At 41.6% G+C, this 24,215-nt stretch overlaps 1 protein-coding gene across 2 annotated transcripts in view; it reads left to right on the top strand.

The window, feature by feature from the left end:
- FBN2 (fibrillin 2) overlaps positions 1–24,215 on the top strand; it is a 254,961-nt gene that overhangs the window by 213,700 nt on the left and 17,046 nt on the right. Inside the window, exons 49-59 of one of the 2 annotated variants that reach the window (XM_048851711.2) lie at positions 7,803–7,928; positions 9,250–9,402; positions 10,332–10,397; positions 10,739–10,864; positions 10,997–11,116; positions 12,378–12,500; positions 13,089–13,220; positions 15,649–15,774; positions 20,767–20,973; positions 22,665–22,790; positions 23,440–23,562. In XM_048851711.2, the coding sequence (XP_048707668.2) occupies positions 7,803–7,928; positions 9,250–9,402; positions 10,332–10,397; positions 10,739–10,864; positions 10,997–11,116; positions 12,378–12,500; positions 13,089–13,220; positions 15,649–15,774; positions 20,767–20,973; positions 22,665–22,790; positions 23,440–23,562 (1,428 nt within the window). Of the gene's footprint in view, positions 1–7,802; positions 7,929–9,249; positions 9,403–10,331; positions 10,398–10,738; positions 10,865–10,996; positions 11,117–12,377; positions 12,501–13,088; positions 13,221–15,648; positions 15,775–20,766; positions 20,974–22,640; positions 22,791–23,439; positions 23,563–24,215 lie in introns of both variants that reach the window. The other variant, XM_048851710.2, reaches the window with a different exon arrangement.

Genomic DNA, 24,215 nt, shown 5'->3' with positions numbered 1-24,215 from the left:
TATAGAAGGCAATCAGGCATGACTTGCCCTTGGTGAATCTATGTTGACTGTTCCTGATCACGTTCCTCTCCTCCAAGTCCTTCAAAATAGACTCCTTGAGGACCTGATTGATGATTTTGCTGGGGACTGAAGTAAGGCTGACCAGTCTGTGGTTCCCTTTTTAGCCCATGTCCCCATTCAGGACATTTGCAGGGCTGCTGCATGGTCTTCAGTTCACACGTTCACCTCACATTATGCGATCGTCTCCCGGACAAGGGAAGACACCGGGTTTGGTAGGGCTGTGCTCTTCCCTGAGAATTTGTGAACTCCTTCCCACCTCCAACAGATATAGCTTGGAATCACCTATTGTGGAAAATAAAAAAGCAATCACTCGAAGAAGAAAAGACAATTTACCTTTTCCATAACTGGTGTTCTTCGAGATGTGTTGCTCATGTCTATTCCAGATCCCGCCCTCCTTCCCCTCTGTCGGAGTTGTCTGGCAAGAAGGAACTGAGTGTGGGGGAGCACACAGCGCCCCTTATACCGCACCATGGAGGCGCCACTCCAGGGGTCGCTAGGGGCACTCCCCTATGGGTATTGCTAGGGGAAAAACTTCTGGCACCGGTGCATGTGGCGAGCATGCACACCTATTGTGGAATACACATAAGCAACACATCTCAAAGAACACCAGTTATGGAAAAGGTAACTGTCTTTTTCCTCTCCCATGAAGCCCTCTTAGTAACAGAGGAACCTAGGTTTCCCTTCATAAGGAGTACCCAAAAGGATCCCTCTGGTACCATTTCACCATTTCGAGCCAGAGTGTCCTTAGGTTATCCTGCATCCCAGCATACAGTCTTCTCCCGCTTGGTACTGATACCGCCCCGCTGCTGATCTCTGGGTCTTTTTAGTAGGACATGGGGAGGATAATTCCTCAGATTGGGATTTTTCCATCCAGGATTCTGCCTCCTTTGCATTCCAACTCCATTCTCTGGAGGTAGTGCCCATGCCATCCCTGGCAGGAACCCCCGCGAAGCCCACTCCCTTTCTTTATGCAGCACTTCAGTGGGCTTTCTGAACCCATGATCTACAGACACAGACTGGTATTATAGGATACCTCCCATAAGAGGCCCCATCTTTATCAACAGACAACGAATCTCCTCCCCAGGACGAGAGGAGGAGGAGTTAAAGGTTTAGAAGGTCCTCCTCCTTACCTGATGAAGTGTCTATGGCCCCAACTCAACACTCCCTATGGGGCAGTGTGCATTCCTCCCCCAGGACTAGGTCATCTATTAATGAGATTTTACAATCACCACCCTGTACTGTATGGCAGAGTCCTGCTACCATCATGCCTAGTTGCAAGAGAGCAAACAAAAATATTATGTACTGGCCAAGAGACTAGAATGTATTTTCGCCCATCCCACCCCCAACTCCTTGGTAACGGATGCTGTCAACTAGAGCAGCCAATAAGCTTATTCCAAATGAACTCCCTAGGATAAAGAGCTTAAGAGTCTGGACCAGGGGCGGACAAACTTTTTGGCCTGAGGGCCACATCGGGTTTCCAAAATTGTATGGAGGGCTGGTTAGGGGAGGTTGTATCTCCCCAAACAGCCAGGCATGGCCCGGCTCCCCCGGGACTCCTGCCCCATCCATCACCCCCTGACCACTCCTGGAGCCTCCACCCCTGACTGCCCTCTGCTGCCCCATCCAACCTCCCCCTCATTCCTGACTGCCCCCCCCCCCGGACCTCTGCCCCATCCAACCTCCCTGTTCCCCGCCCTCTGACCGCCCCAACCCCTATCCTCCCCGACCTGACCACACCCCCGAACTCCCCTGCCCTCTATCCCACCTCCCCTGCTGCGCTGCCTGGAGCACCGGTGGCTGGTGGTGCTACAGCCACGCTGCCTGGAGCACCGGGTCAGGCCACGGCTCTGCAACTGCGCTGTCTGGCTGCCCAGAGTGTTGCGCTGGCAGCGCACTGAGGCTGCGGGGGAGGGGCTGGGGTCTAGCCTCCCAGGCCAGGAGCTCAGGGGCTGGATAGGAGGGTCCCATGGGCCAGATGTGGTCCGCGGGCCGTAGTTTGCTCACCTCTGGTCTGGACCATCTGGGCCAAAAGAGGTATTCATTGGCTGCTCTCCAGTTTAGGGTTGTGAATCATCAGGCCTCAATGGCAAAATATGATTCTACAGACTATGCTAAATTTACATATTTTAGTGACTACCTGTCACAAGATCAAACAGAGCAGTTTCAAGCTCTCATCTTGGAAGGCCAGATGATTGTGAAGACTTCCCTTCAAACCTCCCTCAACGCAGCTGAAACAGCCTCACATCTGATGGCAACTGGCATCATCATGTGATGAGCCTCTTGGCTACAATCCTCCAACTTCCCCAGGGAGGTTCAGAATACAGTGGAGGACCTTCCTTTTGAAGGGTCTAAGCTCTTCAGTAGTGACACCAACAGTTCACACCACTCCTTGAAGGATTCCAGGATGACTCTGTGATCCCTTCGGATCTATATGCCTACAATAAAAAGATGATTTAGCAAATCGTAGCTTGCTCAATGTTCTCAACCTTTTAAATACCAGACCTCTACAAGATATGCAGAACTCTTCCAGACGTCAGAAGAAGGGGCCCTCTTCAACGGTGACCTCCCAGTCTGCACCTTCCATCAAATGGCCATTTTGATAGCATGGTCAAGGGTCATGAACCACCCCCTTTTCTGGATCTCATGTTGCATAAAACCACTCTCCATCTGCTCTTTGTGGACGATCTCCCCTCTACCTGCCTGGGAACTCATCACATCAGAAGCTGGATCCTAGAGGTGGTTTCCACAGGATATTTCATTCATTTCCATTCCATCCCCCCTGCCCATTTCCCTACCTCTTCAGGGACACTTCTCACATGGGTCTCCTAAATCAGGAGATTCAATCTCTACTTTTGGGAGTGACTGAGCCATTTCCCCCCAAAATTTGTCAGAAGAGGGTTCTGCTCCAGGTACTTTCCAGTTCCCAAAAGGAGAGGAGGGTGGAGGTTGATACTAGACCTCATAACTGTGTATATCTTTTTATCTTTTTGCAGCCTTTCAAGATATTGACCCTAGCAACATTAATTCCATCCTTAATTCCACATTGTCCTCAACCTTTAGGCTGCACACTTTCATGTAGCTAAGCACCCATCTCATGGTTCGTTGTTGGTACAGAGCATTACCAGTACTGTGCCTTCCCCTTTGGCCTTTCAGCTGCTCTGAGGACCTTTATAAAGGTCCTCTCTGCCATTGCAGCTCAACTGCAAGGGGACGGGGGAAATAACCATCTTTCTGTATCTGGGCAACTGAATCCTCCTTGAGGTCCAGTCAGAAACAAACATGGCCCTAGTCTTATTTTACATTCTGGGCCTTTGTCTAAGCCTGGAAACGTCTACCCTAACACTGGTACAGCACACAGACTTCACTGAAGCCACTCTGGACTTAGCCACCAGAGCATACTTACCTGCAAAAAGGTCTACCACGGCGGCCATGCTTATCTCCACTCTACAGCAGAGCCCAAATCCAAAGCAAGGGCTTGCCTGCAGCTCTTAGACCACGTCAGCCTGCATGTTTGTGATGCACCATGCAAGACCTCACCTTCAGTGCTTTCAGACCTGGCTCTCAATGGTTTACATCCCCATCAGTCTTTTCAAGTGAGTGACCATACCTCCAAGAGTTCTCTACTCTCAGTTGGTCCTCTCAGAATTTGTGAGGGAGTTCCATTTTTGCGTTCATCCCCATCAAGGGTCGTCATCACTACGGATGCCTCTCTACTGCATTGGGATTCCAGGTTCCACAGCCCACAGCAAACTGACTCCTCAAGAAGCTTGTCTCCACATCCATGTTCTAGAATTCAGGGCAGTTCTCTATAAGTGCCAGTTTTTCCTCCACAACATTGAGGGCCGCTCAGTCAAGGTAATACTGGACAACAGAGCAGCAATGTACTATATAAATCACTGGGGGAGAGGGGGGGAGCAAGATCCTAATACTTATGTGCAGAATCACTAAGACTGTGGAACTGGAGCGTATCCCACTGCGTCGCTAGCTCAGTAGTCTACCTGCCATGCCTGCAAAATGTATCAGATTCCCTGAGCAGGCACTTTCACCAAGCGCAGTTCCTGGAGCTGCTTCTTTCTCTGCAAGTGTCATTTTGCTTTCCTCTCCCAGGAGGTCTCCTGATACAGGACTTGAGCACCATAACGCACCCCAATCTGTCATATCTGCACCCTAGAGCTGTGGTTCTCAGGCATAGAACTGGGCCGCTATCCCAAAGTGCAGTCTGTACTCCTGAGTAGTAGATAACCAGTCATGAGAAAAACCTACCTGCAAAAGAGGAGGCACTTTCAAGTCCGTTGTAAGCATGAAATGGGGGGTGGGGGAGTCAATTTATGAGTATGCCAAGGTGCCAATTATATTTTTAAACCTGAAGTCTAACGAATTAGGTTTGCCACTATATAATCAAATCCAGTAGGATAACCCCTTTTTATTGGGTCCAGGGAGTGTTAGTTTACTAGATCAACTTTTATCTCAAACAGTATTTCTCAAATCAGGACTTGCTTATTCTTAACCAACCAACAATTTATTAATTCACCCAGAACCACATAAATATGTAATCAACCGTTCACCACTCAGATATAGACACAACCAATTGTATATACCACACACACAGTACAGACCTGCAAGAAATTATTACACATAAGAGTTGAGGCTCAGAAGTTATATTAAAGAACCATGCAAATTACCAACATTTCTTATTACATTTACTTATCAACAATTCTCAATTATTTAGTACCTTACACATCACATATCCAAGGGTGGATTTGTCTTTAAGGCACTTTGAAGAGTGTGGTTACTTCTGTTTGACTACATTAGTCCAAAAGGGACACGTTTTGAATATTAAAAATGATTGCTTAAAACAATTCTTTTCAATCTCTCTTAGGTCAATTTTCTTGGATTTATAAAGGAGTTAAAATCTAAAATATGTTTACTTGAATTCTCACTAGAGAGTGTAGACTCGGCAAGATAACCTACAGTTATTTATATTAACAAACAGAAGGGGAAATACATACAGTCTTTGAAATGAAATCTCACCACTTCTTCTTATCCTCTTAACCCTGGGATGGGGGAAGAGTCCTTTCCACACAGCTGGTCTGGGCATCTGTCACATTTAGGATTGTACAGTTTCTTGTGTTAGGTTCTGTCAGTTCTTTTAAGCATATGGTGAGCTCAGTTTTATATACCCTAGTTTCAGGGTTTGTTGGAGGGGGACACCCTCTTATTCCTACTGGATACTTGCCACGTTAGTGGTTAGGTTTTATGCAGTGTAGTTGTAGCCATGTCAGTCCCAGGATATTAGAGAGACAAGGTGGGTGAGGTAATACCTTTTATAACAGGTAATACCAGCTCATGTGTGTTACCTGCTTGTAGAATGACTCATCCACTTCCTCTTCCTGATTTGGTGGTCTAGACCCCCACCAGGATATCGCTACTGTTCTTTTTCCTTGTTATTCTCACCCAGAGACTCTAGTTAGGTCTGTCACTCACTTTCCCTTGGACCTCCAGGCAAGTGTATACGTTCTTGATGTACAGTGCATCACTTCTTCCTTTTTTTCCATACCTGTCCTTTCAGAACAAGCTGTATCCTCAATGCTGATACTCCAATCATGGGAGTTGCCCCACCAAGTCTCTGTGATGCCAATTCAGTCATAATTTTCTTCATGTACCATGACTTCCAGTTCATCCTGCTTGTTTCCCATATTCCTTGACTTTCTATACAGACATCAAAGATATTTTGCAGATTGCCTTGTTGCTTTTCTTTTTTGCCTTTTTAATGCAGTTGCGATTTCTAGACCCTTCTCCAGAAGTTAGCTCCTTCCCCTTGTCTTTGTTACTTGAGCCTAGATGTGCGTTTCCCGGATTTTTGTCACCATATCCCATAGGACCTAGTTTAAAGCTCTCCTTATCAGGTTAGCCAGACGACGTCCAAACATGCTCTTCTCAGTACTCGATAGATGGAGCCCAGCCCAGCATAGTAATCCTCTTTCCTGGAACATCAGCTCATTGTCAGAGAAGCAAATGCCGTCACACTGACACCACCTGCGTTGCCACGTATTTACTTCCACAATTCGATGGTCCTTGCCTAGACCTTTTCCTTCAACAGGGAGGATGGACGAAAACACAACTTGTTCCCCAAACTCTTTCATCCTTCTTTCCAGAGCCATGTAGTCTGCAGTGATCCACTTACGGTCATTCTTGGCAGTATTGTTGGTGCCCATGTTGATAAGTAGGAAGGGGTAGTGGTCCGAGGGCTTGATGAGTCTTGGGAGAGACTCAGTCACATCCTGAATTCTAACTCCAGGCAAGCAGCACGCTTGTCGGGATTCCTGGTCTGGATGGCAGATGGATGATTCCGTCTCCCTTAGGAGAGAGTCCCCAACCACCACAACCCTTCTCCTCCTCTTGGGAGTGGTGGTCGTGGAACCCCCATCCTTAGGACAATGCATCCCATGCCTTCCAGTCAACGGGGGTCTTCTTCTGATCCCTTCCCTCAGGTGACCCTATCAAGGCATTCTCAGCAGTAGTACCTGTGCAGAGAGCCTGAAAGTTGCTTACCTTTATCTGTGTTGGGGATATATTGGTTCTCCCCTTTTTCTTCTTTTCGAGGAACATGCTCCCAATTTTCTTCCTTGTTCTTCAGTCTCCCCCCCCCCCCCCCCCCCGCTGCCTTCTCCAATTCTTTGGCATGCTGTGCCCGCAATACCAAATCCTGACTTCTCTCTAAGAAGTCTTCATTTTCTTAGATGCAATGCAGGGTTATTACATGGGTCTCTAGTCCTCTAACCTTTTTCTTCCAGTATGGAGACCAGCTTGCACTTTGTACAGACAAAGTCACTTCTATCGTCCAGGAGAACATGGCACATCCTATGCAGGTTTCAACAGCCAACCTCACTATCTAAATTTCCTGCCTTGTAATGTATCAAGAGCCTCTTCAGATGTATTTATTGCTCCCAGAAGCTTGAAAGGCAAAATCCTGTGTGGGCTCTCCCCCCAGGCAAACTCTCTCCATTTGCTTCTCCTCTGTTCATATCTTACTTCATAATTAGAACTTAAAAAGTATTTGTAGTAGAGTAAAAATTCCTTTATTTTTCTTTGTTTAACTTATAACATGTTTAAATCCCACATGTTTAAACACACCTAGTTGTGTTTTTTTTTTTAAAGTGATTGAAAGTGAAGGGTTTAAAAGAAACATTTGTATATACTACAAATCAATAGTGGCTGCAGAAAACATTCATAAATATTAATGTGTGCATGTGCCATGGGGGCTCCATTCTTTCTGAAGTCGGGCAAGAACACTTAGAATGCAGTTGCACGTTTAGACTCACTCAGAACTTGGGGAAAAAACACCTTTTTAAAACTCTTCTTTGTTTCATGTTTCCAAAGAATCTTTTTCCTTGTCCTAAAATATCTGCTCCCATTGTGGTTTGAAAACATTTAACGTTTATAGTATCAATAAGACGTGCCCAAAGTGACGTCTGATGGCACAGGAAGGATACAGATTCAGAAGACAAAAAGCAGACCCTGTTAGAACTGTACGGGATAATGAAAACCAATAAACAAGTGGAAAATTTCACATTTCAATCACTATTTTAAAAAGGAAAGAAGGGGGAGCTTTAATGTGTCTGTTTTGCTGCTTGAACAGAGTACTGAGTGTGGCTGAAGTCAAATCTTTTCAGATATCAAAGAAATACACAAAATTGATGCCAGGTGGGCTAATGATGAATCTTTTCTCCTATTATTTGCAGATATTGATGAGTGCAATGAAGACCCCAACATCTGTCTCTTTGGCTCCTGCACTAATACTCCAGGAGGCTTTCAATGTATCTGTCCCATAGGCTTTGTGCTGTCTGACAATGGACGAAGGTGTTTTGGTAAGATGCAGGGTTAAAGCATGTTATCACTGACCGCAATAGTTAACAGAAACTTTGCAAGAAGAGTGGGGACTCTTTAGTAACCTCGCACTGGTCATCAGGATTGTTGCCATGTCATGCTCTTATTACAAGTTTATTATGTTAAAACTAAATTGATTAGGTCCTCCCAGTAAAATAAATGTTTGTCACATGGTGCACCATGCTCTACGGAAGACAATAAATCTCTCTTACCTTCTGGTACAACTTAGCAATACAACCAACAGTCACTGTGCCCTTTAATCCTTTTTATAAAACTAAAGAACTCATTGGTTCTTTTAAGGGTGGATTCCCTGCCCAGATGGGCTCCCTTTGTGGTTATAAATAGCATGGGAGGCACAGTGTCTGAGCTTCTACACTGGCTTCTACACCTTTCTCCCCACAGCCCCTAGCATTGGGATGCCATTCACCTCTGCCAAGATGGTGTACTGTCCTGCTGGAACCAGCACTGGGCCAGGGTCTAGAGCAGACAATCATGATTAGCACCATGCTCTGCTGCGTCCAGCAAATGCTAAGCCAACAGGAAACTTGCCTTCAAATTTTGCAAGAAATCCTTTTCTTTGTGTACTCCAAAAATACTACTTTACTTGAAGGAAAACTACATTTGAGTCTGGAGCTCAGTTCCTTGTTCCCCAGGCTGGCAGAGTCTGGGGCTTTGAGGAGCTGTAAAGGCAGAAGTGGAGGTATTTTTTGCCTGTGTAATGATGGTTCCTGCTGTCCTGCAGAGGGTGAATAATGTGCAAGAAAGTCTTAGACCTGGTATACACTAAAATGTTAGGTTGACCCAGCAATGTTGCTCAGGGATGTGACAAATCCACATCTCTGAAGGGCGTAGTGAAGCCAACCTAACCCCAGTATAGACAGTGCTAGGTCTACGGAAGAATTCTTCCATTGACCCTAGCTACTGCCTCTCGAGGAAGTAGATTACCTACGACGATGGGAAAATCCCTCCCCTCAGCGTAGGTGGTATCTACACGGACGTGCTACAGCGGCACAGCCACAGCACTACGGTGGCACCGCTGTAGTATTTCAAGTATAGACAAGCCCTTAGTCCTCACTTCAACACTGAATGCAGCAGACAGCAGTTGTGGATAAAAGGGTTGGTATCCTGTTGTCTGGGTGGGAGATGTATTCCCTAAAATAATGGTGAAAACTCAGGCCTAGAATTATCACTTTCATTTTCTGATACTTCCTTCTCTAATCAGGCAGGAGTTTGTCATATAGAATGTGTGGGTTTTTTACATACCTAGCTTATTACTGTTGCTTTTTTTGTTTGTTTTTCTAGATACCCGGCAGAGCTTCTGTTTTACTAACTTTGAAAATGGGAAGTGCTCTGTCCCAAAGGCTTTCAACACCACCAAGGCAAAATGTTGCTGCAGTAAGATGCCAGGAGAGGGATGGGGTGACCCTTGTGAGCTCTGCCCCAAGGAAGAAGAAGGTATATATCATGGTTTATAATACGTCTAGGAAAAGACTGAAATGTAAAGTCAAAATAGTGCCTCTGCACAGCTGTAAATTAGCTTCCGGCAGTAGTTCTTGTTGCTTTGGGACAGGGGGAAAGGCAAAATGTGGGTTAGTGCCCAGAAACACAAAAGCTGTCACTGCATTTGGTTTGTTACCCTACTCTTTGGTTTACAGTAAACAAACTGAGGGAGAAGCGTTAAATGATTATGTGCTAAGATAGGGTTACCATACGTCCGTATTGTCCCAGACACGTCCAGCTTTTTGGTTCTTAAATCACCATCCGTGAGGAATTTTTAAATATCTAAAAACGTCCGGGATTTTGCATTATTATTTTTCCCCAAAGAAGAGTTGATCATTCAAGAAAGAAAGTGAATGTTGATCACTCAAGAGAGTGCCCGCTTTTCCCCCCTAGCTCCCAGTGCTTGCGCCGCGAAACAGCTGTTTTGTGTAGCGGGGTAAGGGGGAATGTGGCGCGCTCAGCGGAAGAGGCGGGGCCGGGGATTTGGGAGAGGGGGTGGAGATTTTGGGAAAGGGGTTGGAATGAGAGCGGGGAAGGGGTGGAGTTGGGGCAGGGCCAGGGATGGTGGGACACGAGCAAAATTTCCCCCCTGCATGCAGTGTCCTCTTTTTTGAACGTTCAAATATGGTAACCTTAGCTAAGAAAGCTGCTCTGTAGACTATAACACAATTACTCAGGCTTAATACTAGTAAAGGATGTTGCAGTTGAAACTAGCAAGAAGGGAAAAATGCAACTCAATAACAGGGAAAATATATGGTAAGAATTTCTATCCAAAGCACACTCTTTTTCATTGGTGTTAATTAAATTTAGCTGCCTTAATGGTTTTGATTACTTTAATCTATTTAGCATATTTGTTTATAATTGTTTAAAATGTTCCTATACAGTTGCTTTCCAGGATTTGTGTCCCTACGGCCATGGAACCATCCCTGGGATTGATGATACACGGGAAGGTATTGCTTTATTTCTGACACTGCTTAGAAAATCTTTAATTCCCAGTTAAGTGAGGCGCTATTGGGTAATGCTGTTTTGTTCTTTCTGGTAAAGCTTTTTTTTATTTTGTGTTTTTTTGTTTTGTTTTCAAGGGTGAAAGAAGTTTTGGAGCACTGAGAAAACTTACTAGATATATTCTATTTTTGAAACTGCATAGTTATATTTTGGCCCAAGACATATAGAACAAGATGCTTACTTTTTGGTCATTTCCTGCTTTTCATTAGAAATGTAATATTTAATATAAAAATAGTCGAGTTCGACAGCTGAAAGATAATAGTTTACATAGTTTTCTATTTTTCAGATGTCAATGAATGTCTTGAGAGCCCAGGCATTTGTTCAAATGGTCATTGTATCAACACTGATGGATCATTCCGCTGTGAGTGCCCAATGGGATACAACTTAGATTACACTGGAGTGCACTGTGTAGGTAAGTACTGATTCTACATTAGGCAGACTGTACATTGGCAAGGATAGCAATGCTTAAAGTTCATAAACTTAAAATACCACTTAGCCTGTGTCCCAGTTCTCTGAAGTTTGTGTTTTATTTATTTCATCCTAGATACTGATGAATGTTTGATTGGCAATCCATGTGGAAATGGCACATGCACTAATGTGATTGGTAGTTTTGAATGTAACTGTCATGAAGGGTTTGAGCCAGGCCCAATGATGAATTGTGAAGGTAAATCATGATTTCCTCCGTTTTACCTCCTCTTTTTCTCTTATATTTAAAGTATTTTATTTTCCATCCAGCGTTTGCACTATCATAATGTGTGTATTGGGTTTTTATTACAAAGTCAAAGTTATAAGTTAAAAGGAATCTCTCCTCTTGAAATATGCCAATGAAAAATAAAGTCTAGGGTTCTGAAATGAGCTGTGTAAAAGAAAATGTTGCAAAAATAGCACTTTTCATGACCTAGCTAGTGTGTGGTGCAGTGTAACTCTGCTAACATTCCTTTTGAAGGAAAAGTTTTCTCCTCACCCAGCTCTAGAGAAATATGTTACCTGATAGAAGTGTTTCTAAGAATAACTGAACCTCTTAAATTTCCTCATCAATAGATTGTAACGGCCATTAACGTGGCATGTGAGTGCAGATAAGTGTGTTCATTTTATTAGTCAAATACGCTGCTTCTTAGTTTTTCCCAAATTTTAGGGTGTGGCCTGCAGAGATGGAGGGAGAGAAGGGACATAGATAGGCTACTCAACTGTTCTCCAGAGTCTCAGCTTTAATTTGAAAATAAGGGTCTAGCTGTTATAGTCGCAAAGAAAACCTTGGAAATGTGACCAGAGTGTAATTGGTTCAAAAGTGTTTGCCTGAGTTTGCAGAGAACCTGACACAATAGCTTTGGAGTGTGACTTGCCCCATTTATTTCAATGGGTATTAAGTCAAATGCCACTAATAATACTTTACTTGTCAACATTAACTATTTCATTGCTCAACAAAACATGTAAGAAAGCAGAGAGAGAGGATCATATTATGAAGATCTATACATTTTGGATAGGCCTTTAACAACACATGGTGGGTCTGAAGGAGGGCATGATTAGTTTACTTTCCTGAATAGGGACTCAGCTTTCAGAAGCTTTGGAAATGCTGGCTTATCACATCCTTGAAAAGACTGTCTATTGTAAATAGTTCCATATAGTAAAATCCCAGCCAAAAACAAAACAAACCAAAATACAAAAACACCTACAACTCTAACCTTAAAGGTGGCTTTAGAAGTGTATATGTTAAAAAATGCAATATATATGAGGATACCCTGGATACATTTATTTTTTGTTTATGCTGCCTCAGAAATACACAAAAAAATTCTCAGAATGAAGAATTGATTTCTAACACTTTTTAGATGGTAACACAGAAAATACGGGTATAAAGAAAGTTCCAGTGGTGCTATTACAATTAAGCTGGAACATAGCATTCAGTCTCCCTTTTCCTTACTATTCAGACATAAACGAGTGTGCTCAGAACCCTTTGCTGTGTGCTTTTCGGTGTATCAACACTTACGGTTTCTATGAATGCACCTGTCCGGTTGGCTATGAACTGAGAGAAGACCAAAAGATGTGCAAAGGTAATTAACTTTAAAAAAAGTTTTAGAAAGTAATGGCTATTGAAATGTAATTTTTCCCAATACCTGTTACCCAGTAATAGACAAAGTACGGTCAAAAGTTTTTCTTCAGTGCATCCTGTGTGCAGCCTTTTTAATAAAATGTTGCAGCAGGACCTACCATATGATGCACCAAATTGATACACTCAGCATTGTGTCCAAGACAGAATATCACCTGGTGGGCCCTTGTTGTCTCCACTTGTCACAAAAACTTAGATCAAGATGGAGCATTTCATGCTGGAAGATGTCCTCTCTGTAACAGTGTTAAAGATGAAGGTAGCTGGTATTTGCTTGATTTTATGCAAATTACAAGGGATCTCAGGGGCTTTTGATTAATTGCAGTGCTCACATGCCTCTCCCCACCCCCCCAACCCTCCCAAGTAGCCTGTCACCTCGTTTACTCTTAATAAAAACAGTTTGGGGTTAAGAAGAAAAATAAAAATAATATTTTCTGAACAACAAATACTAGTTGTCTTCTACAATTGAACCTATGAGAAAGCATTCAGACTAGGTCTTTATTTGAAATACAACATATACTACATTTTTTTTCAGACCTGGATGAATGTGTTGAAGGTCTCCATGACTGTGAATCAAGAGGCATGATGTGCAAAAACTTGATTGGCACCTTCATGTGTATCTGCCCTCCTGGAATGATCCGTAGACCTGATGGAGAAGGCTGCATGGGTAAGGCTTGGGAAGGGAACACTTCACATATTGCTCCAATATTAAAATGAAAAGTTTATAATATACAAGTACATTTGGAAAATAACTAGTCGGAGCATACTATGGTTAGGTGTCAGAATTATATATTTCTTCGGAAAGTAATTGAGATAACCAGAGTCATATTTCTCTCAAGCAGTCCAAGCGTGGAAATTTTTAAATACAAAGAGATACAGAAAATTTACTCTGTGTTGTACTGCTTGACACTGGAGTATTGGTATAAAGTTGTTACTCTGACTTTGAGCCAACTCCGGTTATCTTTTGGAAAAAGCCAACTCCTTAAGGGATATTATTATCCTTTTGTGACTTGGTTGTTTTCTGCATTGAAACACTAAAGGGGATAATTTTTTGCACAATTTTACCCATCCAAACCTCCTGCTAAAATTGTGAATTATTGAATTGTATGCTAACAGGGAGACCTCCAAAGTCATAAATGGCAGCTAGGTGCTAATTAATTACACTCTTTGCTACTTGACTGTGGTTTAGATGTAGTAATTAGAGGCACAACTACTCAGAACTGTATCTGTAATATTTTGTAGGCACAAAAACAGAAGTACGGATTGCATCTGTGCTCAGCTACATATACCCAAACATCTGTTCATGAGGATGGAGACACAAGGCCTCTTGAACCTTCCACTTGACAAGTCTACCCTAACCCTGTTCCATCCAGTCTTTCCTTATTTTAGGGCTTGATTCTCTAATCTTTACAGTGAGTAATTCTTACACTAGAAGTCCCAGTGATCTCGGGACTACTTACCATAAATAAGAGTTGCTGAATTTGGCCCTTAAGACTATTTTTGTTTCTTTTTTTGTGTGGCCCACCTTTGCTTTCAGTGTATAGGGTTGTAAGAATTAAGTCTTAAAATTACTCTGACTACCCATGAAAGCGTTTAATTAGTCAGCCAAAAAGCATCTCTTTTAATAGTTCTCTAAATAGGAATAATAAAAGTAGAATAATTATTGTAGGTAAATAAGAAATTATATATTTGCAAAAATCTATATTAATAGTAGAGAAATTATATTTTATGTAGATTTCAGAGTAACAGCCGTGTTAGTCTGTATTCGCAAAAAGAAAAGGAGTACTTGTGGCACCTTAGAGACCAACCAATTTATTTGAGCATAAGCTTTCGATGAAGTGAGCTGAGCTCACGAAAGCTTATGCTCAAATAAATTGGTTAGTCTCTAAGGTGCCACAAGTACTCCTTTTCTTTATATTTTATGTATCCAGCTTTTTCAGAGTTAAGGGGTAACAATCTAGAGCAAAATACAAACATTTTGTTCCAGCCATCAGCAGCAAAGAATTCATAGAAATTAAAAACCACCCACAATTCAGAATAATTCTCTCATCTTAAGATGAATAGGCAAACAGCTTCCCTTGACCATTACTGTAATTTGTTTAGAGGGAAAATAGATAGCCAAGTGCTGCTGTGTCTGGAATCAGAATTTTTCCCTTGTAATACTGCAAATCCATTGACATTCTGAAGCTTTCTGTGTTGACAAATACTGGAATTTATCTCCAAGTTTAAAAAAAATAGTAATTTTTTAGTTCTCTTAAACATCCATCCTGGTAAAATCTCTCCTTACAGAATTCCTCTTATTTTATTGTGCATTCAAGGAAAACAGTCTTCTTGAATCATAAAGCATCAGTCTATTTGCTAGTAAGAAATCAAGAATTGTGCCTTTATGAGAGAGATGGCTGTTGGATTCAAACCTACCTCTGTTTTGCCCTGAGCAGCCAAACCTTCCAGTGTTCTTTTAAGCACCTATGGAAATTATGATTTCAATTTGTTTTTTGCAAGCTAATACGGGAAAAGGAAGGAGCAGACACTTTGGGATTATAAACCCTATTTTAGGAAAGGCGCCTAAGCACATACTTAGTTCTTACTGACTTAAGCACATGCTTAGGTGCCCTTCCTGAACAGGCACATTTTATAGAATCGTGGTCATGTGACATACTCTTTAACTATTAACTTTCTGTTTCCTAATGGCTCTCACTATTTTATGTTGAATGACTCTCTTCATTAGTGTATTAAATTTCATTGTAATGCTAATTGCTAGACAGAGTTGTAGGGCAGTTGGCTTATGCCATGGTTCATTGAAAACTTACTATATTTGGTAGAAAATTGACACGGTTTACCTTTCTTAGTTGCTATATTTTTCCATACCTCCTTCAAAGCACATAGTGTGCTGAGTTCTCAACAGAAGAGTGAACATCAGCTTTTGGAGGCTTACTCAGCTGTCTTTTGGCCACACGAATGTATTAGTTACCAAAATGTTTGAATTTTTTTTGCCTGCTGATTAAATAACTCTGACAAACAGGTTTTTAGTCTGTCAATTCAGATAAGTTTTAAATCACATTTATTGTGTGTATATGTGTGATATTTTTGTAAAGATGAAAATGAATGCCGTACCAAGCCAGGTATCTGTGAAAATGGTCGCTGTGTGAACATTATTGGAAGCTACAGGTGTGAATGTAATGAAGGATTCCAGTCAAGCCCATCAGGCACTGAGTGCCTTGGTAAGTTGATTTCCTTGGCATACATTTCCCATTACATGAAAAAGTATAAACTCAGTGCAATAAAATGGAGGTGGAATATTTAAATAAAAAAATAAAAGCACTGCTTGCTAAGATTTCTACCAATAATGCAGACCGTGAGTACTTCACACGTCTCTTGGCTGTGTGTATAACAGATTAAATAATGATCCTTGATCTGTTTTTCAGGATTAAGATAAATTGAGTTTTCAAAGAGAAAACAATGATTTATTTTATTTCTGGAAAACATGATAACTAACAGTCAGGAAAAATGACATCAAATGGTGGTTTCATGCCAAAGGAAAATAGTTTAGCATCAGCCTTGCTTACCCTATATGCAATGTTAAGTAATAAATCTCACATTAAGAGCAAAATATTTCTAATTATTCCATTTATGAGCCAGATACTGCTGCTACAGAATTTGAATGTTAGATCTGTTCTACTGTACAGTTTTGTGTAAAAAACATATGTACAAGCCATTACTTTTCAATAACTATTTTGATCAGTTTTTTCCTCATTCACTGTTTTGCTAAATGGAGATTATTATAGTATGAACATTTAAAGTAAGGACAGGAAATGTTACTGGCAAAATTCTATATGTCATAGGCTCTAATTTCAGTCTGTAAATGAACATTTTAAATAAATTCTAAACAATTAAAAGGGAGGTGATGCAAACTTGAAGGATCTTATGCCTGCTTGGAAACAATAAGAAAGTTTTAGGATAGTCTAATAACCTAAAGAGGAAGGCAAATGAATGCAGACACTGATAATGGGGGAGAGGGGCAGGAATGGTTGATGAAGCTATTATTGCATGCTGAAGAAAGGAGAGTGACTAAAGTTGTTGACTGTCAGGCAGGGGCTTAGTTTGTTAGATTCTAGTAACTTCTGGAAGACAGAAGGGCATCTGATAATATCTTGGATTTTTTCAGTCTTCATACTGTTGAATTCACAAAGGGGTTTCCCATGTTAACTAGTAAAAATGAAAGCTACCATTCAACAGAGCAAACAACTGGTTATTGTTTAATACTTTTGGTATTACCAGACATCAGTGTATGAATTTATCTGATTCAAAATGCTTAACATTTTAAGAAGTGATACGGGAAAAAAAGCAATTGAATGAACTGAAGTAATGAAACCAGATAATTCCTCTAAAGCAAACTACAATGATTGTCAAGAATTGTTGAGATATAAGGATTTATGCTTCTCCCAAAAAATGCAGAAAATCAGTTTCTTCAAGAGTAAATGTGCCACTGAATGAAACTGGGTTTCATGATCCTGCTTGTGAAACATTTTCAAGGGAAATGTCTTCATCCAAATGTAGTTGCAGTGATAATTTAAGTCCCTGTTCTAAACCTACGAGCAGATCTTCAGCATCGATGCAACCACCATCAGCATCATGACTAGTTGGTTGAACAGGTGGACTGATATCCCTCCTTCCCCATCCTACACAGGATTCCAGGCTAGCTAAAGAGGGGAGTAAGACTAGGTGCTGCCACATCTGACTTTTAGGCACCCTGCTGCCTAATGGAATCTGCCGCTCTCACTTAGGCACCTAGGCTGTCTATACTGCGCATGGGAAAAGTTAGAGCAGAGTCCCCCATTAACTAGCCAATATGATATGCTGATGAGAGGGATGTGGCCTAAGCCCTGCCCCTCAAAGAGAGTTAGATGCTTAAACAGGAGGTGCCTCCCTCCAATTGGGCATTTCAGCTGTAAACTCTCTCCTGGATTTAGGGCTGACCTGGCTTAGGTGCCTGAGGTAGAGGAGGGTATGTGATGGTGCTTTTAGTCAGTTATTGCCAGTGGGTAGGGCACTCACCAGAATGTTAGAGACCTAGATTCAAACTCCCGTTCTGCCTGGTGTGGAGAAGGGCTTGTGCCCCACCTCCTAGGAGAGTGCCCATGCAATGGGATACTCTGGGATGTGTCTCTTCTCCATCTCTCCTGTTAGGGCACTCACCTGAGATGGGGGAAGACCTGGGTTCAAGTCCCTACTCCAGTGAATATTTAAGTATTTATTGGAACACCACCACCCTCCTCTCAGCATACCTACTGGATCGAGCCTTGAGGATTAGGCAGGCAGGGGAATGCCTAGTTTGTGACTCCCACTGGGGCTTAGGCGTGAATGAGGTGCTAGGCGTCAGGACTCAGGTGGCTTTGTGCATGCCCAGCAGCAGAAATGTAAGCACTTGAGGTGTCTGTCAGTGGAAACAATGTCTAGGGACTTAAGGAGCCTATAGGGCTAGATAAGAGCTGGGGGGGGGGGGGAGGATTAACGATCTAACTTTTGGATTTAGGCACCTAAAGTAGCAGTTAGGTGCCTAAACCTCTTTGTGGCACTAGCCCTCTGTCATTAAATTTGCATCCAACTACCATAAGTACTTGAAATTTGCATTGAGAATATGGAGACCTTTGCTCAACATATCAGATCAGTGATCTCTGTAGTTCATGACATCATCCGTATCAGGCTCCCCCATTTAACCTGGCATTAAAATGAAGGTGCTGGTAGCAGACTAGAAAAAAGAAGGCATCTGTGCATCTCTGCTTGGATGGCTAGCTGGTAAGAGCCAAGAAAAAACACCAGATGAGGGAAGCCCTTGCCAGGATATGCTTTCTACTAGAGCAGTGTTTCCCAAACTTGATTAGTGACCAAATGGAAAGAGGATGGCTCAGGCTATTAATCACAGTCCAACATCAATCCCAAGGAAATACACTGCTCTTTTGAATTAAATATATGAACAGATATTTTCAAAAATTTACATTTTGGGAGAGTGTTCTTGGTGCTGTTTCCATTCAGTGCTTTTAGGGTCACGGTATCACTGAATGCATTGTGCTGGGTATTTCTTTATAATTAAAGCCCAATACATTTGCTGATCAGATTGTGCAGTCTTGTGTCAGAGTTCAGTTTAGTTTAAGTATGAATCAAAGCTTTGTATGAACTCCAGGTCAGAATGTACTCAATGAGCTCTAGCTTTCAACATTTCTTGCACAATACACCTATTTAGTAGAGCAGTAGTTGACTTCAGTTATTTCTTAGTTAGAATATAGAAGAAAGTGAATCATATTGACATTATCAGCGTATGGCTCCACAGTAGGAAAATTCAGTCACAGGTATAAAGTTTTACTGATATTTAAATTAGTTAAGCATAAGCAGAATTAAAATTGATAACCATAGGATTTAATCAATGTAACTGCACTTGACTTTATTGCCTTCTGTACAGTTTTTTGGACTGACTGAAACCCAGTAAGATTTCAAGATAGCTAAATGTGGACTGTAATAAAATTATGTGGGGGAAAAAACAGTGCAATGATTGCTTGTCTTTAGTAAATTTAGTTAGATGACTATGGGTAAAAAATTTCAAAAGCACCTAAATGATTTAGGAGCCTAAATCCCATTGAAACCCACTGGCAGTTAGGCTCATAAGTCGTTTACGGGTTTCTGAAAAATTTTCTGTATAGCTACAATTATTAAAGCCAGTTTTCATAAAGTAATTAAAAAATCCTTTCTCCTTTAAACAATGGATGAATACGGGGCTATTAGGTAAAGGCTATAAAGTAATTCCCTAAAGGACTGAAGTAATATTCAATAAAATATATAAATACTTTACATTTCAAATTATACCCCACACTAAAATCTGCTGCTCAGCACAGACTTTATTCCATGACTCAGGTCCACCTTCTAGCTTCATGGTAGCTATGACACCACCACATGATGTATGCTGGGATATCACAATTAGTTACCTAATTTCCTTAATAAAGATTCGTAGGTCCCTCTTTAAAACAGTGAAATTCAAAAGCTTTAAGTCAGGAACCTCTCTTACCTAACTAGATACACTGTGTTTACAGAAAATAATTCTCTTCCAACCAAATTGGATCTTGTTAATCTCTCTAAAGTTGCTGTATTACAGGTTATATTTTTTAATGAAGAGACCATTTAATATCACTGTGTAATTATAGCTGGTGGTTCAAATTAAGGGGAACAATAAAGGCATATCTAAAAAAACCCTAACTTATGCAGGGAAGTGTAAGTTATAGCTCTTTGTACCTGCTGATTCTATTCCTCAGTAGATTTGCACAGACGATGATCAGGCAATTTGCTGTCACCTGTCCTCCCTCACAGTAACTAACAGAACAAATGTAAGATTGAGTAGTGCCCCACCAGCAGAAACCGTTCATCTGAATTAGTTTAGCCCTGTGTCTTTCGGGGTTCCCCAGCAGAGAACAAGTTAAAATGTGTTCTGTTCCTAAACGTCCCTCGTGGTGGATTTTCTTACACTGCTTAGGGGTATGATGGAGATACTATGCTTCCACAAGCCAGTGCAAACCAGGAATGCATATGATCCATGGTGTATCACTTTTAGTAAAATACACCTGATTTTTACTATGAAAGGAAATATTTTGCCAGCGAATGAGCTACTTTCAGAGAACAGCCTGCAATAAGGAAATCCATTCCATTTTAACTAACAAATCAATCAGATGACACTGGTCCTATTACTAGTGTCGGTATCGTCTGTGTAAAAAATTATGCTAATTGGGGGGATATTTAGCATGCTAAGACCATGTTTACACTTAAGTTTGCCAGTTTATTTTATCATTCACACAAGTAAGCTGCTCTGCCAGGTTCACTGGGGGATGCTCCAGGATGTATTATTGTGAGACATTACTGATACCAGGTCTCATGTAACCACTGACTCACTTGGGGAAGCCCTAGCAACTCTTTAAGAGCAGTAGATTGTCAGAATATTTTTAGGGTAAGGTAAGATAAACCATATTAATATGCTAAATGCTCCCCAAAAACTGGTTGCTATCAGAGTCACTCAGCACATAAATCTGGGCTCATTGCAGTTTTCTTTTCTAGTTCACTTTTAAACGCATTCATATGTAACAATAATGGACCATAATAGTATCAGTGAGACTTCCTGTTTAATACACATCCAGCTCACATTCTTTCTTGACCCCTCCACTCTCTCCTTTCAGATAACCGCCAAGGATTCTGCTTTGCTGAAGTTTTACAGACAATGTGCCAGATGGCTTCCAGTAGCCGTAACCTTGTCACCAAGTCAGAGTGCTGCTGTGATGGAGGGCGAGGCTGGGGTAACCAGTGTGAGCTTTGTCCACTGCCAGGAATCACCCAATACAAGAAACTGTGTCCACATGGACCAGGATATACAACAGATGGAAGAGGTAATTGTGGGAAGAGGTAGAGGAGAGGAAATAGACAAAGATAACACAGAAAGTAACATGCTTTCTTAAATCTCTGAGATATTTAGCTGAAGTTACCAGCATTTCTGAAGTTTACTGCAAAATTGCTCAGCTTGGTGTTTTCTACACATTCAATAATAATTTATTTCATATGCTTTTCAATGGGCAGCACCTACAAATCCTTACCTAGTACCTGCTGTGGGAATATTCACATAAGCAAGGATTTGCAGGATTGAGTCCTAAAGCAGGAGACGACGACTAATGAACTGAAAGGCTAAAAGTTGTCGAGAACAGGGGTGGGCAAAATACGTCCCGCGGCCCAGATCTGGCCCGTCTAACATTTCTGTCCGGCCTTCTCTGCCCCTTCCGATCTCGAGTCCGGACCGCTAGAAGTCCCACGGCACAGCGGGGCGCTCAGGCAGGCTGCCTGCCTGCTGTGGCCCCACACTGGTCCCGGAAGCGGCAGGCTGCTGCTAGCATGTCTTTGTGTGCCCCTAGCGGGGAGGAAGAGACGGCTCCATGTGCTGCTCCCAGCACCATCCTCACGGCTCCAATGGGAGCTGCAGAGGTGGTGCTTGCGGGCGCAAACAGCATACGGAGACCCGCTCCCCCACTGCAAGGGGCGCACAGAGACGTGCCAGCAGCAGCCTGCCGCTGCTGGGAGCGCCCCACTGTGCCGCTGGCTGGGAGCTGCCTGTGGTAAGTGCCTCCTGGCCAGAGCCTGCACCTCGCAGCCCCTTCCCCCACCACAACCCCCCGTCCCAGGTCAGAACCCCCTCCTACACCAAACTCCCTCCCAGAGTCCACACCCCTCACCGTCTCCTGCACTCTGCACCCGCCTGGAGCTCCTCCTGCACCCATACTCCCTCCCAGACCCCGCACCTACTCCATTAATATAGTAGAAATGTGCGGCCCATGACGACTTACCAAAATTCGTGGAGCGGCCCCCCTACGAAAATTATTGCCCACCCCAGTCTAGAAGCTGTTACATGCTACAAAAGGTATACACATGAGCCAAAAGGCATCAACAACTGAAACCTGTAGCTACACAATAGTTTCATTGTACGATCTACATATTTCTTCAAAGAAAGCATAAACGTGTTTTTAATTCTTACGATTGATTTGACTTTCTTTTAACATAATCTAAAGAAAATTCACTTCTATTAAATATAGACATTGTGTAAATTAAGTTTGCAGAACTGGAGCTTGGTTTCTCAGTACATTAGCAAGAGAATTAGGTTGGACCAAGTTACAGAGTTCAGATCCAGATGTAGAACAGAATTTAACAAAAATATGAAGGGTGATTGGATTGGGCCCATCTCTAATGACAAAGTAAGGAAATAGGAGTTTGTAGTAGAAGCATGTTGGTGGAAAAGTAGGTAGAATATTAGGGTAAAAAAAAGAATCTGTATACACCCAGTACTGTTTCAATGTCCTGTAATTCCATCAGGGTCAGCAAGCTGGAGTTTATCACTGAGAACAAGATCATTTTATCAGCTCTCAAAAAAGGCAAATGAGAGAATTTTAAAACAAAAGGGGAGGGTAATGAGCTTGGTTTTAAAAATTAGATGTTTCTAGATTGAATTAGACTGCAGATGCTACATTCATATGTGATACTAATGAGCTTCTGCTTAATCATATTTTAAAAGGTGACGTGTATATTTCCTCTCCAGATATTGATGAATGTAAGGTCATGCCAAACCTGTGTAGAAATGGCCAATGCATCAACACAATGGGTTCCTTTAGATGCTTTTGTAAAGTTGGCTACACCACTGAAATAAGTGGGACATCCTGTGTGGGTAAGGTTATCACTGTAATGTTTAGTATTTTTGCTAATCCAACAGATTTTTTTTTAAAATGAAATGTTTATTTTCTTAGTGAAATTCCCAGGTAAATTCTTTAAAGCCTCAGAATACAAAAATTCTCTCTTCCTCTCTTCACAAAATATATTTTAGTCTTCACACTTAGTTTTAGGGAGCCTTGAGACCTGATTTAACATATTACAGTTCTGCTAACCTAGTGATATTTCAGCAACAACCTGAATGAGATACCACTGAACTGGCCACTAACCAGACAAATCATGGTTTGGGGAATAAGCTTTTGGCACGTAGAGGCTAATAATTAATTGCTCGAAAGGACATGTCAGGAAGTTACCATTAATTAAGACTAAAGGGACCACAGAGTGGCCCTGAGTGAGAGGCTTTGTCTTTAGAAATTAGTTTCACTGTTCTAGCTGATCCTCAAAGCAAATGCACTATTGCTTCAGTTATCCACCCTCTCAGGTTACTTCAATGGTAGCTTGCATCTGTAAAGAAGAGGACAATTAGGAAGCAAGGAAAGAATTATAAAAATAATTTGGAAAAATTAGAGATTTATTTGTGCAGCTGTTCAGTAGCATCCTTGTAAATAAATGAATATTTTTTACTAATTACTGATTCTCCTACTTAGATCTTGATGAATGCTCCCAGTCTCCAAAGCCATGCAACTTTATCTGCAAGAACTCAGAAGGAAGCTACCAGTGCTCATGTCCCCGTGGCTACATCCTGCAAGAGGATGGAAAGACATGTAAAGGTGAAAAAAGTTGTCAGTTACATCTAGATTCGTTATTTTATGGGATGGCTACTTTATAAATACTAGGACTGTCAAGCAATTAAAAAAATTAATCACAATTAATCACACTGTTAAACAATAATAGAATACCATTTAATTAAATATTTTTGGATGTTTTCTACATTTTCAAATATAACACAGAATACAAAGTGTACAGTGCTCATTTTATAATTATTTTTGATTACAAGCATTTGCACTGTAAAAAAACAAGAAATAGTATTACGTGAATTAAAAAATACAAGTAATGTAGTGCGAAGGAGTACCTGTGGCACCTTAGAGACTAACAAATTTATTTGAGCATAAGCTTTTGTGAGCTACACGAAAGCTTATGCTCAAATAAATTGGTTAGTCTCTATGGTGCCACAAGTACTCCTTTTCTTTTGCGAATACAGACTAACACGGCTGCTACTCTGAAACAAGTAATGTAGTGCAATCTCTGAACTTACAACTGTAGAATTATGCACAAAAATATGCATTCAAAAATAAAACAATGTAAAATTTTAGAACTTGAAAGTCCACTCGGTCCTACTTCTTGTTCAGCCAGTTGCTCAAACAAATTTGTTTACATTTGCAGGAGATAATGCTGCCCGCTTCTTGTTTACAATGTCACCTGA

This window comes from Caretta caretta, chromosome 5 (genome assembly GCF_965140235.1).
Source record: "Caretta caretta isolate rCarCar2 chromosome 5, rCarCar1.hap1, whole genome shotgun sequence".
NCBI lineage: Eukaryota > Metazoa > Chordata > Testudines > Cheloniidae > Caretta > Caretta caretta.
This window is presented reverse-complemented; position numbering and strand designations above follow the sequence as displayed.